The sequence below is a fragment of the Manis pentadactyla genome, chromosome 9, assembly GCF_030020395.1.
Source record: "Manis pentadactyla isolate mManPen7 chromosome 9, mManPen7.hap1, whole genome shotgun sequence".
NCBI classification, from domain to species: Eukaryota; Metazoa; Chordata; class Mammalia; order Pholidota; family Manidae; genus Manis; species Manis pentadactyla.
In genome coordinates, this window is record NC_080027.1 from 117554273 (window position 1) to 117571154 (window position 16882).

The following is a 16882-nucleotide window of genomic DNA, read 5'->3' on the forward strand; positions in this document are numbered from 1 at the left end:
AATATACGTAAAGCCATTAAATGGTGCCGGCCTTATACTAAATGCTAAGTGTTACCTGGTATTTTCCAAAACTGATGGACTGCTAACTGTCAGAACTAAAAAACAAACCAACTGTTAATTAAAGCAGACACGTGTAATGGAACACAGTAGGCACCTAATAAATGGTAGTTATTCTGAATGTTATGGTTAAACACTAAACACCATGCTGAATAAGTAAATATCTAGACATATTGTGGTAAAACTGCAGAACATTAAGAATACAGAGAAAATCTGAGAAGTCAGGAGAGGAAAAAATTGGTTATCTATAAAAGAATGGCAAATAGGCTCTCAGTAGACTTACCATCAACAATGAATGTCAATTATCCAGATTGGAAAGGAAGAAGAAAAACTGTCTATTTGTGATTAGAACTAATAAATAAGTTCAGCAAGGCTAAGATACAAGGTCAATATATAAAAATAAATTCTATTTCTATACAGTAGCAATGAACTGAAAATTTAAGAAAATTAATTCCACTTATACTAGCATCAAAAGAATACAATACTTGGGGATAAATGTAACAAAACAAGCACTAAAAAGCAGAAAACTGTTGAAAGAAATTAAAGATCTAAATACATGGAAAGACATTTTTTGTACATGGATTAGAAAGTTAACATTAATATCTTACTATTAAGATAGCAATATTTCCAGATAATCTACAATTCCAACACAATGCCTATCAAAATCCCAGCTGGTTTCTTTGCAGAAATTGACAAGCTGATTCTAAAATTCATTTCAAAATTTAAGGGACCCAGGAAAGCCAAACAATTTTAGAAAAGAACAAAGGGAGAGGACCCAGACATCCTGATTCCCAAACTTACTGAAAAAACAATAATTATCAAGACAGTGTGGTACTGACCTAAGTACAGATACACAGATCAATGAAATGGAATTTAAGGTCCAGAAATAAACCTGCACATTACAGTTGATTCATTTCCAACAAGGTGCCAACATTATTCAATGAGGTGAAGAATAGCTTTTTCAACAAATGGAGCTGAAACAATTGGACATACCCATACAAAAGAAAAAAGCTGGACTCCTGCCTCAGCCCATACACAAAAATTAATTCAAAATGGATCAAAGACCTATATTAAGAGCTAAAACTATGAAATGCTTAGAAGAATGTGTAAGTATATCTTCATCACCTTATATTAGGCGATGGTTTCTGAGAAATGACACCAAAAGCACAAGCAGCCTAAGGAAAAAAAATAAACAGAACTTAAAATTTAAACTTGTTCCTCAAAGAAGAGCATCAAAAAAGTGAAAAGCCAACCCAAAGAATGGGGGAAAATATTTGCAAATCATATCTTATAATGGACTAGTTTCCAGAGTCTATAACAAACCATTACACCTCAACAATATAAAGACAAATAACAGAGTTAAAAAATGGTCAACGGCTCACAGACACTGAGAAGTGACTGGTGGTTACCATGAGGAGGGGTTAAGTTGGTGTATATCAAGGATACTTCATTTAAAAAAAAATTGTCAAGGGATTTGAATAGACTTCTCCAAAGAAGATATATAAAAATGGCCAATCAGTAATTACACACATGAAAATATACTCATCATTGCTAGTCTGTGATGACTAATGCATATCAAAATCAAAGTGAGATATCATTTTACACCCACTAGGACAACTGTAATAAAAAAGATGGATAGTACAAGAGTTGGTGAAAATGTGGAAAAATTGGAACCTTTATACACTGCTGGTGGGAATGTGAAATGGTGCAGCCACTTTGGAAAATTAATTAAGCAGGTCCTCAAAAAGCTAAACACAGAGTTACTAGATGACCCAGAGATCCCTTTCCTGGGTACACATACTCAAGAGAATTGAAAATGTAAGTCCACAGAATAACTTGCACACAAATGTTCATAGCAGCATTATTCATACTAGCCAAAAACGCAAACTCAAAATGTCTGTTTATTGATGAATGGAGAAATAAATTGCAATTTATATACATAAAACAGAATATTATATGGCACTAAGAATAAATGAAGTATTGATACATGTTACATGATAGACCTTAAAAACATAAAGCCAACTGAAAGAAGCCAGTCTTAAAGGATGACATATTGCATAATTCCACTTACATGAAATATCCAGAACAGTCAAATCTACAGAGGCAGAAAGTAGATTAGTAGTTGCCTAGGGCCAGGGAGGGGGATGAAAGATTAACGGAGAATAGCTTACGGGTATGAAGTTTCTTTCTGGAGTGATGAAAGTGTTTAAAAATTAATTATGGTGATGGTTTTATAACTGTGAATATACACTAAAAGTCATGGAGTTAGTACAATTTAAATGGGTAAATTGGTATATGAACAATATTTCAATAAAGCCATCAGAAAAAATGAGTGTCAAATACAATGCTGTAATGTATTTCATATGATAAATGAAAGTAAATAAAACAAAATCCAAGAGCAAGGATGAAATAAAAACTAAGATAGTCTACCACCATAGTGCAGCAAGAATAATGAAACTAGAAGGCAGGCATCAGATTCAAGAAATATCAGTAATCACAGAATTTGGAAAATTTTGTTGATACATTTAATTCATCATCGAGTGCAAAAAAGCAGTGACCATTAAAAGGCATTTTTTAACAAGAGAAGAACAAGTTCTAAACACAAACAAAAAGCTAAATTGGGGTAGAGGTGTCCTTGATCAATAGGTAAGGTATAAGGTCTTTCTTTGTCTTGCTCAAGAGGGGACTTGAAATACTGAATAATTCCAGGCTATATTAGATAATTTTAGAACTATAGTATGCTAAAATTTTATAGGTAACACTAAAGGGAAAGAAACATAGCATACAGCTACACCCAGATGGTCGCAAGGTTGTTTATCACACAGACGTTTATCATCTTTGCCCAGCAGTGTTCAGGAAATGCTTGGAGAAGAGAGGAGATGTTACTTGTAAAGAATGCCGCAAATAACGTTTTATAGCAACTGGAAAGATGGACAGAATGGTGAATTCTGAGCTGTTTCTTATAAACCTTAATACAATCACGTTGGATGACAATTACGTGGTGTCTGCTGTAGAAACTATTGGTGTGTGTGTGTGTGTGTGTGTGTGTGTGTGTGTGTGTGTGTGTGTGTGTGTGAAAGGGAGGGGAGCGGAGAAAAAGAGGGAGCTGTGGAGTCCACTGGGTGGGAGTGGCTGGCTGGGAAGGGGCTCTGCTAACCCTCTCTTCCCTTCTTGTGACTAGTGGCAAGATCATGAGGTGGCAGGCAAAGGTGTGAGGGAGGGTAGAGATGGTGACACACTCCTATCCATTGGGCTTCGAGCAGTCTTCAGACACAAGCCAGACCTGGGAACCAAGCTCGTTCTCACTTGCCAAAGGCCCTTGAAGGTCATGGGAGGCTCAGCCATGAGTCTGTCTTGCTGGCTGTGGGGTCCCCACGAATGAGCAATGCACTGCTCCCCACCAGCCCCGAGGCAGCCAGGGGATCCCCTTGGCAAGTTAGCCCAGCATGGCCCTGGGACATGAGACACCTGGGCAGAAGCTGTTGCAGGATCACATGCTCTCCCAGTGGCAAAAGTGAGGCACCTACTATGTCATCTACAAACCGAGTGATCTTGGCACAGTTATTTACCCTCGTTGAGTCTGTTTGCTCATTGGAGCAGTAATATCTACACGATGCTGTTGTGGTGGGGATTACCTGAGAGGAATGCAGGTAAAGCTATGAGCAGAAGCAGTGGGACCAAAAAGGTGACCCTATGATTCCCTCCCTGCCGGCCTGGGGGCTTGTACTGCATGTGGCATGTGCCTGCTCTTGCTTTCCACCGGCTCGCCTGCCCTCTGTCCCCTGTGGCCTGTCCCCATGACCTGGGCCACTTCCCCAGCCACATCCACTCTGGGCATCTCTGTCAAGCAGCACATCGCATTTCCTTCCTTCCAAATGTTTTCGCCTTTGACCTCCCCACTAACCCTGGCAGGTAGACGAGGCAGTAGCACCATTTCCAGTGGCCCAGCAGCCAAGTGACTTGCCCAACAGCAAACAAACCACTGGCAAGAGCAGCCCAAAAATGCCCTATCATCTTGGGACACTTACTGTGAGTGCCAGGCACATGCTGAGCGCTGTGTGCACATGATCTCGTTTTATCCTCACCAACAACATGGTGAGGCAGATATTTTTTTCCCCTCGTTAACAGACAAGGAAGCAGAGGTTTAGACAGTTGTGACTTTCCCAAGACCACAAAGAGAACCTGGTCTACCAGAACGTGCATCCCTTTCTCACTGGCTGCAGAGGCCTCCCCACCTCTCAGGCAGTGACTTGAACCTAATGCCCTGGGTTCCTGCAGAATTCCTCCACTTATTCCTTTTCCCTCCTCTTAATTTTTCCTTTGGTAGCATCTAAAAGTTTTTTAAAGAATTGGAAGTTTTAGCTCTATCTTTACAAGTCATTTTACTGATAAAGGAATTTGAGGAGTTAGAGGAATTGACTGATATTTTAATTAAGACTGATATTTTATTATGGTAGTTGGAAAAATATTGCAAGATACAAATAATGGATAAAGTGAATTATTTATTTATAATTGTATCCCAATATTACAAATATGTGGCACTTAGGAACCTATCTAGAGGGAAACACTCCTGTGAGTCCACGAGAATCCCATCTCTAATTAATATTGAAAGTATAAAGTGTTATGCTTATTATCAGGAACTACACGAACACAACCATTAAACAATTTATTGGGAAATAAAAACAGGAATTAGTTTAATGAGAAGTGGAAAGGAAATTATTAGCCTGTCACTCACTGTATTAGCCACTTCATGCTGTAAGAGACTACCATATTCCTGACTGTGCAGAAATGAAAGTTCCCTCCCTGACTTTTTTTTGTATTATTCAGCTTGGGGGTTTCAAAGTTTCTTGAATCTGCAGTTGATGCATTTCCTGTGTTTTGGAAGGCTTTTGGCCATTACCTCCTTCAAATATTGGTTCTTCCTCATTCTCTCTGCTCTGTCTTAGATGCTGATTTTATGTTAGACCTCTTCACTGTGTTTCATGTTTCCCATGCTCTGTTTCTCGATTTTCTTTTTTCTCTCTCCTGACTTAACTTTCAGTTTGCTACTTCTGTCTATTGTTGTGTTTAATCTTCTGGTAAATCTACCAAAATTGTTAATTTTAAGTAATGCACTTTTTATTCCAAAGTTTCCACTTCATTATTTTTATAGTTTACAAATCTCTATATTTTCTTGAATATATTAATTATAATTATGTAAAATTATTGTCAGCTGACTCCAATATCTGGATTAACTGTAAGGCTGTTCTTTATTTTTTTAATCTTACTTTAAATCATGTCAGAATATCTAGTCATTTCTTCCTGAAGTTAGGAATTTTGTATTTCAAAATTCTAGAAGCTCTACATGGTGTTAATCTTCCTTCCAAGATGATTCACCCTTCTTCCACTGGGCAAATAGAATGATGGATGATGATCTAAACCCAATCAGGGGCTGTGCTGAGATGAGATTATAGTCCTGATAAAACTCCATTTATCTGATTCACTCCTGCCCCTCCTGGGTTTTCAACAGAGCGTTTGTATTCTCCAGCCTCCGGAGTGTCTCAAACTCTCAACTTTGTATCATTTCACCTCTCCATAGTTCTTCCCTCTCTAGAATCTTAACCCCTTCAGTTTTCATTGTTTTAGTAGCTCTCCAATTCTTTTAAACAGATGATTTCTGCATTTCATCTACTTGTTTATGGTGGAAGCACTGGTTTGCAGCTATACATAGTATATGCTATGTATAATCGTGCATTAATGGTTTGCCCCATGCATATAAGCAGGTACATTATATTATTATAGTACATAGGACATACTATGTTTAATCGTGCATTAATGATCTAGCTCATGCATATAAGCAGGTACATTATATTATTATAGTACATAGGACATATTGTGTTTAATCGTGCATTAATGATCTAGCTCATGCATATAAGCAGGTACATTATATCCTTAGAGTACATAGTACATACTATTATTAATCGGACATAGCACATTAAGTCAAATCATTTCCAGTCAACATGCATATCCCTACCACTCAAGGCCGCCTAATCACCATGCCACATGAATTCACCAACCCGCCCACAATCGTGTCCCTCTTCTTGCTCCAGGCCCATTGAGATTGGGGGTAGCTATGTTGAATCTATATCTGGCATCTGGTTCTTACTTCAGGGTCATACTACTCTAGCTGCTCACTCACTCCTCTTAAATAAGACATCTCGATGGATTAGTGACTAATCAGCCCATGCTCACACATAACTGTACTGTCATGCCTCTGGTATTTTTTAATTTTCAGGGTGCTAGGTTCAACTGGATCACTGACCTTAGGCAGGGTAGATAACTTGTAGTTAGACATTAATTGAATATTATTGGTGGTACATAATAACTCTTAGGTATTATTCAGTCAATGGTTACAGGACATAACAAATTTTATAACAGCATTTTAGGTCAAGCCTACAGAGATCAAAGATTGTGAACACAGACTACAACAAATACTAAAATAATTAATTTAAATTTATAACCATAGGTTTGATATACCAAACCCCCCCTTACCCCCCAAAAGCCCTTATGTACTAAACATCTTGTCAAACCCCAAAAGCAAGAATACATACACAAAGGTACTAATAAGCATAAAGTATTACATAAGCATGTAGACCTACACACTACCAACGCAGCTTTCTGCCTACATAATGATTTCTATTAGCCACAGATAAAATAATACACTTATATATAAATATCAATCAATTCTTATAGGTGCCTGTAATATAAACTACTAGCCCCCTATGTATTTTGAAATAAAGGTTAATATAGCTTAAAATTAAAGCAAAGCATTGAAAATGCTTAGATGAGTTCACAAACTCCATAAACACATAGGTTTGGTCCCAGCCTTTTTATTAATTTTCAATAGAATTACACATGCAAGTATCTGCCTCCCAGTGAAAATGCCCTTCAAGTTATATAGAACCAAAAGGAGCTGGTATCAAGCACACCAATAAGGTAGCTAATAACGCCTTGCTTAGCCAAACCGCCACGGGAGACAGCAGTGATAAAAATTAAGCCATAAATGAAAGTTTGACTTAGCCATATTGTACTGGGTTGGTAAATTTCGTGCCAACCACCGCAGTCATATGATTAACCCTAATTAATAAAAAATCAGCATAAAACGTGCTAAGGTGCATTGAACTCAAATAAAGTTAAGCCTTAACCAAACTGTAAAAAGTCATGATCATAGTAAAAATGAATTACGAAGGTAACTTTAATCAAACCGACACACGATAGCTAAGGCCCAAACTGGGATTAGATACCCCACTATGCTTAGCCCTAAATTTAAATAATTCACCAAACAAAATTGTTCGCCAGAGCACTACTAGCAACAGCCTAAAACTCAAAGGACTTGGCGGTGCTTTATACCCCTCTAGAGGAGCCTGTTCTATAATCGATAAACCCCGATAGACCTCACCAATCCTCGCTAATACAGCCTATATACTGCCATCTTCAGCAAACCCTAAAAAGGACACATAGTAAGCAAGATTATTAAAATATAAATACGTTAGGTCAAGGTGTAGCCTATGGATTGGAAAGAAATGGGCTACATTTTCTAAAATAGAATATAAATGAACACCCTCATGAAAATGAGGGCCAAAGGAGGATTTAGCAGTAAGCTGAGAATAGAAAGCTCAACTGAACTCGGCCCTAAAGCACGCACACACCGCCCGTCACCCTCTTCAAATCCTTGAATACCACTAAACGTATTAGCTAAATATTAGAGCATAAGAAGAGACAAGTAGTAACAAGGTAAGCATACTGGAAAGTGTGCTTGGGCAATCAAAGTGTAGCTTAAATAAAGCATCTGGCCTACACCCAGAAGATCTCAATAATATGTTCACTTTGAACAAATGCTAGCCCAACTAACACTCAACGTAAAATTAGAAATTTTATAAACCAAAGCATTTACCAAATTAAAGTATAGGCGATAGAAATTATAATATGGCGCTATAGAAGGAGTACCGTAAGGGAAAGATGAAAGATGTGTCTACAGTATAAAATAGCAAAGATTACCCCTCATACCTTTTGCATAATGAGCTAACTAGAAAACTTCCAACAAAGAGAACTTAAGCCGGAAACCCCGAAACCAGACGAGCTACCTACGAGCAGTTTAAAGAACCCACTCATCTATGTGGCAAAATAGTGAGAAGACTTGCAGGTAGAGGTGAAAAGCCTAACGAGCCTGCTGATAGCTGGTTGTCCAAAAAATGAATTTAAGTTCAACTTGAAATATACCTAAAAGCCCAAAAACTATAATGTAACTTTCAAGTATAGTCTAAAAAGGTACAGCTTTTTAGAAACAGAATTAAATCTTAATTAGAGAGTAAATAGTAAAATAACCATAGTTGGCTTAAAAGCAGCCATCAATTAAGAAAGAGTCTAAGCTCAACAATAAAGCATAACTAATACCACAAATCAAAATCAACTCCTAAATTAATATTGGACTAATCTATTAACAAATAGAAGAAATACTCTTAATATGAGTAACAAGAAATAAATCTCCTTGCACAAGCTTATATCAGAATGGATAACCCACTGATAGTTAACAGCAAAACAAACTAAATCCAAAAATAAAACTTTGTTAAATGAACCGTTAACCCAACAAAGGTGTGCATAATCTAAAGGAAAGGTTAAAACAAATGAAAGGAACTTGGCAAACACAAGCCCCGCCTGTTTACCAAAAACATCACCTCTAGCATAACCAGTATTAGAGGTACTGCCTGCCCAGTGAGTCGTTAAACGGCCGCGGTATCCTGACCATGCAAAGGTAGCATAATCACTTGTTCTCTAAATAAGGACTAGTATGAACGGCTAAACGAGGGCTTTACTGTCTCTCATCTGTGACCAGTGAAATTGACCTCCCCGTGAAGAGGCTGGGATAATATAATAAGACGAGAAGACCTTATGGAGCTTTAATTAACCAGCTTAAAATCAACTCAATATCACTCTAAACAGATAAAAATTAATAACCTAAACTGTCAATTTTGGTTGGGGTGACTTCAGAGCAAAAAACAACCTATGAGCGGTCAAATCCAGACTAACAAATCCAGATAATCCGTTAATTGATCCAATCGCTTGATCAATGGAATAAGTTACCCTAGGGATAACAGCGCGATCCTATTCAAGAGTTCATATCGACAATAGGGTTTACGACCTCGATGTTGGATCAGGACATCCCAATGGTGCAACTGCTATTAATGGTTCTTTTGTTCAACGATTAAAGTCCTACGTGATCTGAGTTCAGACCGGAGTAATCCAGGTCGGTTTCTATCTATTTATATATTTCTCCCAGTACGAAAGGACAAAAGAAGTAGGGCCTACCTTACACAGGCGCCCTCGAATTAATCAATGACCCTTCTCAATTTAGCCAATTCACAACAACTCTTAATCCCAGACTCAGGATTTAGCTAAGGTAGCAAAGAATGGCAATTGCATAAAACTTAAACTTTTATAACAGAGGTTCAACTCCTCTCCCTAGCACTAATGTACATCATCAACATATTACTAATAATTATCCCAATCCTCTTAGCTGTCGCATTCCTAACACTAGCAGAACGTAAAATATTAGGCTACATACAACTACGAAAAGGCCCAAACATTGTAGGCCCTTGAGGTCTACTTCAACCAATCGCCAATGCAGTAAAACTATTCACTAAAGAACCACTACAACCCCTACCATCTTCAATTGCAATGTTTATTATAGCACCTATTCTAGCATTAGCACTTGGCCTGACTATGTGAGTACCACTACCAATACCACACCCCCTGGTTAACATAAACCTAAGGGTATTATTTATATTAGCCATATCAAGCCTTGCTGTATACTCTATTCTATGATCAGATGAGCCTCCAACTCCAAATATGCCCTCATTGGGGCGCTACGTGCAGTAGCCCAGACTATTTCATATGAAGTAACACTAGCAATTTTCTTATTATCTTTACTATTAATAAGTGGATCCTTTACACTCTCCACCCTAATCATTACCCAAGAGAAATTATGATTACTAGTACCCGCATGACTTTGGCCATAATATGATTCATTTCAACCCTAGCCGAAACCAATCGAGCACCCTTCGACCTAACAGAAGGGGAATCAGAACTCGTCTCAGGCTTTAATGTAGAATACGCAGCAGTCCATTTGCACTTTTCTTCCTAGCTGAATATGCAAACATCATCATAATAAATATCCTCTCAGTAACACTCTTTATAGGGGCCTTCCACGACCCCTATACCCCAAGCCTTTACACAACCAACTTTGTAGTAAAAACACTCACTCTAACTGCCACATTCCTATGAATCCAAGCATCCTATCCACGATTCCGCTATGATCAACTAATATACTTTTTATGAAAAATTTTTTTACCACTAACACTAGCACTATGCGTATGATATGTGTCAATGCCAATCGCCATATCAAGCATTCCCCCTCAATCATAAGAAATATGTCTGATAAAAGAATTACTTTGATAGAGTGAATAATAGAGGTTTAAGTCCTCTTATTTCTAGAAAAACAGGCATTGAACCCACACCTGAGAACTCAAAAATCTCCATGCTACCAAATTACACCATAATCTATGGTAAGGTCAGCTAAATAAGCTATCGGGCCCATACCCCGAAAATGTTGGATTATAACATTCCCATACTAATAAATCCCATCATATTTATCATTCTGACAACCCTATTCCTAGGGACCATACTCGTCCTAATTAGCTCTCACTGACTAATAATTTGAATCAGCTTCGAAATAAATATACTAGCCATGATTCCCATTTTAATAAAAAATTTCAACCCACGAGTCATAGAAGCAGCTACAAAATACTTCCTGATCCAAGCCACTGCATCCATGTTATTAATACTAGCCATCACCATCAACCTAATAACTTACGGACAGTGAGCCATCACAAAACTACACAATACTGCACCATCAATCATCATCACTGTAGCCATGGTCATAAAATTAGGAATAGCCCCATTCCACTTCTGAGTGCCAGAAGTAACACAAGGAACCCCATTAGCATCAGGCATACTACTTTTAACCTGACAAAAAATCGCATTTATCTCAGTTCTATACTAAATCATACCCACAATCAACATAAACATACTCGCTACCATAGCCTCCCTTTCAATTCTAATTGGAGGTTGAGGAGGTCTAAATCAAACTCAACTACGGAAAATTATAGCATATTCCTCAATCGCTCACATAGGCTGAATGACAATAATCATAGTATACAATCCGGACACTGCTATCCTAAACCTTCTAATCTATGTTTACAGTATTATTATATGACTCATCAACAACTTTATCCCTATCTCACCTATCAAATAAAATACCACTAATCACAGTCCCCTGTAACACATGCACCAAGTCATAGCACTCACTGCATTGCAGTGGACTATTTGTCTTCATTGCCCAATGTAATAAGGCTTCCTTGGCTGAAGCACCATGCCATGGAGCACTATGCCTGGCACACAGTGGGTCTTCTCATGGAACATTTCTTGGATAAACAGAAGTTATGAAGGAGTTTTAAGTAATTTTTTTCAAAGTCATCTAACCTATAAAACACTTTTAACAGGATGATGAACTTACCTTGAGTACTTGGTCTGGCTTCCCGAAGATGATGAAGAAGAGAACACGCAGTCGTCTGAGGAATAAGATGATCATCTCTGTCGAGACTGGGGGTGTTTTCTCTTTTGCTTTTCTTTTTTCTTTTGCTTGCGTTTTCCTTAAATTGACATAAAATGTAAACCAATTATTCTCTCAAATATTCGCAAAAAATGAGAGAGAAACAAGTAAAATAATTTATCAAATGTACTTGAAATTACTCAAAAGATCTTAAAGTAAAATTCCTACCTCCAATTCTGCCAGTCCCAGCATCTTCAGGACTTCTGTGTGGATTTCTTTTCCATGTCCATAAAACCTCCTTGTCATGCCTATAAAACCAAAATATTGACAGACTGCTAGAGAATTTTAAAAAGCAAAGTGAGTTTTTTTGGAACAAAGGAAAGGGAAACCATGTTTAAAATTCTGAATGGAAAGAGGGCCAGGTATTAGTTATTCACAAAATGGTTCTGTAAACTTCCATACACCTAATACGAGTACCTGTCATAACAATAAAAATCAAATACAACTGGGGAGGATGGGTGGGAAGGGAGGGAGAAGTGGGGGAAGAAGAAGAAAGGGGGCCTTACGATTAGCATGTATAATGTGTGGGGGGCACAGGGAGGGCTGTGCAACACAGAGAAGACAAGTAGTGATTCTACAGCATCTTACTACGCTGATGGACAGTGACTAATGCGGTATGTGGGGGGGACTTGGTGAAGGGGAGAGTCTAGTAAACATAATGTTCCTCATGTAACTGTAGATTAATGATACCAAAGAAAAATCAAATACGTATTTCCATAACCTTGGTAAAAGTCTCATGCAGTTTTGACCAAAACAAGCACCCTGTTTTAGCTGAGTTTTGCTTTTATGGTCTGAAAGAACAAGAACGTAGTACTGATGTGGTGATCCTCTTGGATCATATTATGTTCAAGTAATTTTCTTCATTTATGACAAAGGGAAACACCAATTACTACAGACTGAATTGTACTCCTCCAAAATTCATTTACTGAAGCTCTAACCCCCAATGTGACTGTATTTAGAAACAGTGTCTTTAGGAGATAATTAAAGTTAAATGATGTCACCTAATCTGATAGGACTGGTGGCTTTACGAGAAGAGAGGGAGAGACTCACTCTTTCTCAACCTGTGCACCGCAAAGAAAAGGTCACGTGAGGGTGTGGCAAGCAGCAGGCCACCTGCGAGCCAGGAATGGAGCTCTCAGCAGACACCAAATGCTGCTGGAACCTTGATCTTAGATTTTCCAGCCTCCAGAACTGTGAGAAAATAAATCCCTATTGTTTAAGTCACACAATTTATGTTGTTTTATTACAGTGGCCCAAGCACACTATAGACCAGTCAGGGAGGGCTGCGACGTGGCTCCGCTTCACAGCTGAGACATTCTCCCTGGTACCGGCAGTGCACCATTCCTTCTCTCCTCCTTGGGTGCCATTTTTCCCTCCCTCCCTTAAAAATATTGGCCATGTTAGCGCTCAGCCCTGAATCTTTTCATTGTTCCTCCCTATGCACTATTCCGTTGGTTCCTGAACTTCCCTGAAAATACCAGAGAGCTTGTTGAAAGATTTCTATGCATAAGTGCTTTTCTGAGTTCGGTGAGCTGCTCCAGTAAATAAATCTAACCTGAGGTGGGGAGGTCGTGGGAACCTCCAATCTGTAGTGAGGCATCTGGAGTGAGGGTGCGGGTGTGGGGTCGAGGTGGAGGGCAGTCTTGTAGGACAGAGCCCTTAACCAGGGGAATCCTGTGCTGTCTCTGGGCAGATAGCATCAGAATTGATTTCTTGGACACCCTGCTGGTTTTCAAGAACTGCTTGGTGTTGTGGGTGGAAAGACCCCTTCAAACACACACGCATTGGAATCAGGTCTGGAAACCTGGAAGGAATTGTATTACTGCTGTTGTGTACTACTGTATGAAAAAACACAACCTGAGTCTTGAAAGATGAGAAACAGCCCACCATGTGAAAACTTGTAGAAAAGAACTTTCAAGCAGATGGAACACAAGTTCAAAGGCCCTCAGGTAGGAATAAGTTCACCGTTTCCAATGTTCAAAGAGATGGCAGGTAAATCTCAAGCATGGTAGTCAAAGGGGCAGTGATATGAAAGGAGGTAACAAGTAAGCAGGACCATATAATGCAAAACTATCAAACCACCTTTATGTTAAGGACTTGGAATTTCATCCTAAGTATAATGGGAAATAACTGGAAGGTTTTAAGCTGGGAAGTGTCAAGATTTGATTTGTGTTTTTAAAAGAACATATGGCAGTGCTGTGTGTAGAAGAGATTGTAGAAGGTTAAAAGTAGAAGGAAACCCAGTTAGACGGCTATTACAATATTTCAAGTAATAGGAGATTTTGGTGGTGTGGACTAGGGCAGAGTTTCTCAGTTTTGCCACTACTGTCATTTGGGGCTGGATTATTCTTTGTTGTGAAGCATTTTCCTGTTCACGTAGGATATTTAGTTACATCGCTGGCCTCTACCTGCTAGACTTCAAGTAGCAACCCAGTCATGACAAGATTCTAGTTGTGATAACCAAAATGGCCAGCCATTAAAAAAAAAAGAAGATATACAGGCCAATGAAACAGAATAGAAAGCCCAGGAATAAACCCATGTATATACAGCCAACTAATCTTTGACAAGGGTGCCAAGAACACACAATGGTAAAAGGATAGTATCTTCAATAAATAACGTTGGGAAAATTGAATATTCACATGCAAAAGAATGAAACTGGACACCTATCTCAGACTTGAATGAAGACCTGAAAGTATAAAGCTCCTAGAAGAAAACAAGGGTGTGAGCTCCTTGACAATGGTCTTGGCAATTAATTTTTGGGGGGAGGGGCGGGGGGCAGAATTAGATGCTAAAAGCAAAGGCAACAAAAACAGAAATTAACAAGTGGAACTAAAAGTAAAAAGCTTCAGCACAGCAAAGGAAACCATCAGTAAAATTAAAAGGCAACCTATAGAATGGGAGGAATATTTGCAAACCACATATCCAATAATGAATTAATATTCAATAAATATATATAAGGAATTCATACAACTCAATACAAAAAAAAAAAAAAAAAGATAACCCAAAAGAAAAACGGGAAAAGGACCTGAATAGACATTTCTCCAAAGAAAACATATAAATAGCCAACAGCTCATGAAAAGGTGTTCAACTTTGCTAATCATCAGTTAAATGTAAATCAAAACCACAATGAGCTACCATCTCACACTTGTCAGGACATATATTATCAAAAAGACAAGGACCTCTTCTGCTGCAGCCTGGTCGAGAGAGAGACCGGACAACTTCTTGTAGGACATAAACAACTTTCTTAACTTAAAAAAAAAAAAAAAAGACAAGAAATAACCACTGTTGGTGAGGCTGTGCAGAAAAGGGAACCCTTGTACACTGTTGGTCAGAATATAAACTGGTACAGCTGCTATGGAAACCAGTATGGAGGCTCCTCAAGAAATTACAAATAGAACTATCATATGATCCAGCAATCCCACTTCCAGGTACACATACATTCAAAGGACAAGATCACTACCTTGAAGACATACTTGTATTCACATGTGCATGTGGCATTATCCACAATAGCCAAGATATGGAAAGAACCTAAATGTTTGTTGATGAATAGAATTATAATTTTTAAATTAATTTATTCTAATTGGTGTGTAATGTGTCTTGTGATTTTACGAAAGCATTTCTCTAATGATTAATGGTGTTAAACATCTCTTTATGTGCTTGTCATCTATGTATTTTCTTTAGAGAAGTGTCTGTTCAACCTTTGCCCATGTTTTTATTGAGTTATTTTCTTGTTAGGTTTAAAAAATTTTTTATCTATTCTGGTTACAAGTTATTTGATAAGTATGTGATCTGCAAATATTTTCTCCCAATATGACTTGTCATTTTTTAAATTTGAGTGTCCTTCATGTAGCAAAGGATTTTATTGATAAAAGTCCAACTTAGACAGTGCTTTGGGTCTATATAAGAACAATTTGACTAACCCAAGGTCACAAATTTTGCCTTGTTTTCCTCAAGAGTGTCCACATTTTTAGATCTATGATCCATCATAGATCATTTTTATATCTTGAAAAGCCTGTTCATTCTCCATCCATCCATTACACCTCTCAATTGGCCATATTTGTGTGGATTTATTTCTGGACTCTATTTAGTTGCATTGGTCTATATGTCCACAAAATTTATAGTCTTGATTGCTATAGCTTTACAAGAAGTCTAAAAAATCAGGTTATGTAAGTTCTTCAACTTTGATCCTTATTTGCAAAATTTTTTTGCTATTCTAGTTCCTTTACCTTTCCTTATAATTTTAGAGTCAACTAATCTAGCTAGTTAGAAAAATTCTGCTGGAATTTTTTTCCTGCAACTGTATTAAACGCATAGATCAATTTGGGAAGAACTGACATCTTAACTACATTAAATCTTTTAATCCACGAACACAGTCTGGGTGGTGTTTGATTTCTTTCATCAGCATTTTGTACTTTTCAGCATACAGAAACTGAAAATATTTTGTTAGATTTATATCTAATTATTTCATTAGTAGGGGGAGGGAAACTGGTGTTTCCAGTTGTTTATTGCTAATGTGAAAATATGATTAAGTTTTGTACATTAACATTTTATCTTGCACCTTGCTAAATTCAATTCTTAGCAGTAAGAGCTTTTTTGTAGATTTCTTAAAAGTTTACTACATAGACAATTATGTCCTCTGAAAATAGGGATAATTTTATTTCCCTATTTCAGTAAAATACTGAATAGGATTAGTGAAAACACAGTCTTGTCTGGTTCCCAATCTTTGGGGTAGGGAAAAATCTTTCACCATTAAGTATGATGTTAGCTCTAGATTTGGTAGATGCCATTTCTCAGTTTCCCTTCTATTCCTAGTTTGCTGAATTTTTTTAACATTGATTAAGATATGAAGGCAGCTACATTCTGAAACTTATGAGTACATCCTGTTTGTTTGCTGTTTGTAAAAATGCAAAATTTTTTAAGATAGAAAAGCATAGATGAGTAGTGAATGCCATCTCTTGGAGAGACTACCAAGACAATGTCCAATGCTACCATCCGTCCTCTTCACTTTCTCTCTGTCATTCCAGCAATGTAGTCTCTTCATGGGTTGGGGGTAGGGGGGCTGAATTGCAGAAGCAGGCAAAACTCAACTGGTCAGAAGCCCCAACCACTGAGTCTTGT

At 37.8% G+C, this 16882-nt stretch overlaps 1 protein-coding gene across 1 annotated transcript in view; it reads right to left on the reverse strand.

The window, feature by feature from the left end:
* Positions 1-16882, reverse strand: part of BATF3 (basic leucine zipper ATF-like transcription factor 3) — a 147383-nt gene that overhangs the window by 127776 nt on the left and 2725 nt on the right. The window contains exons 2-3 of the mRNA XM_057508002.1: positions 11933-12012; positions 11669-11804 (exon numbers count right to left, since the gene is read on the reverse strand). Of these exons, the coding sequence (XP_057363985.1) occupies positions 11669-11743 (75 nt within the window). The 5' untranslated portion in view covers positions 11744-11804; positions 11933-12012. The remainder of the gene's footprint in view (positions 1-11668; positions 11805-11932; positions 12013-16882) is intronic.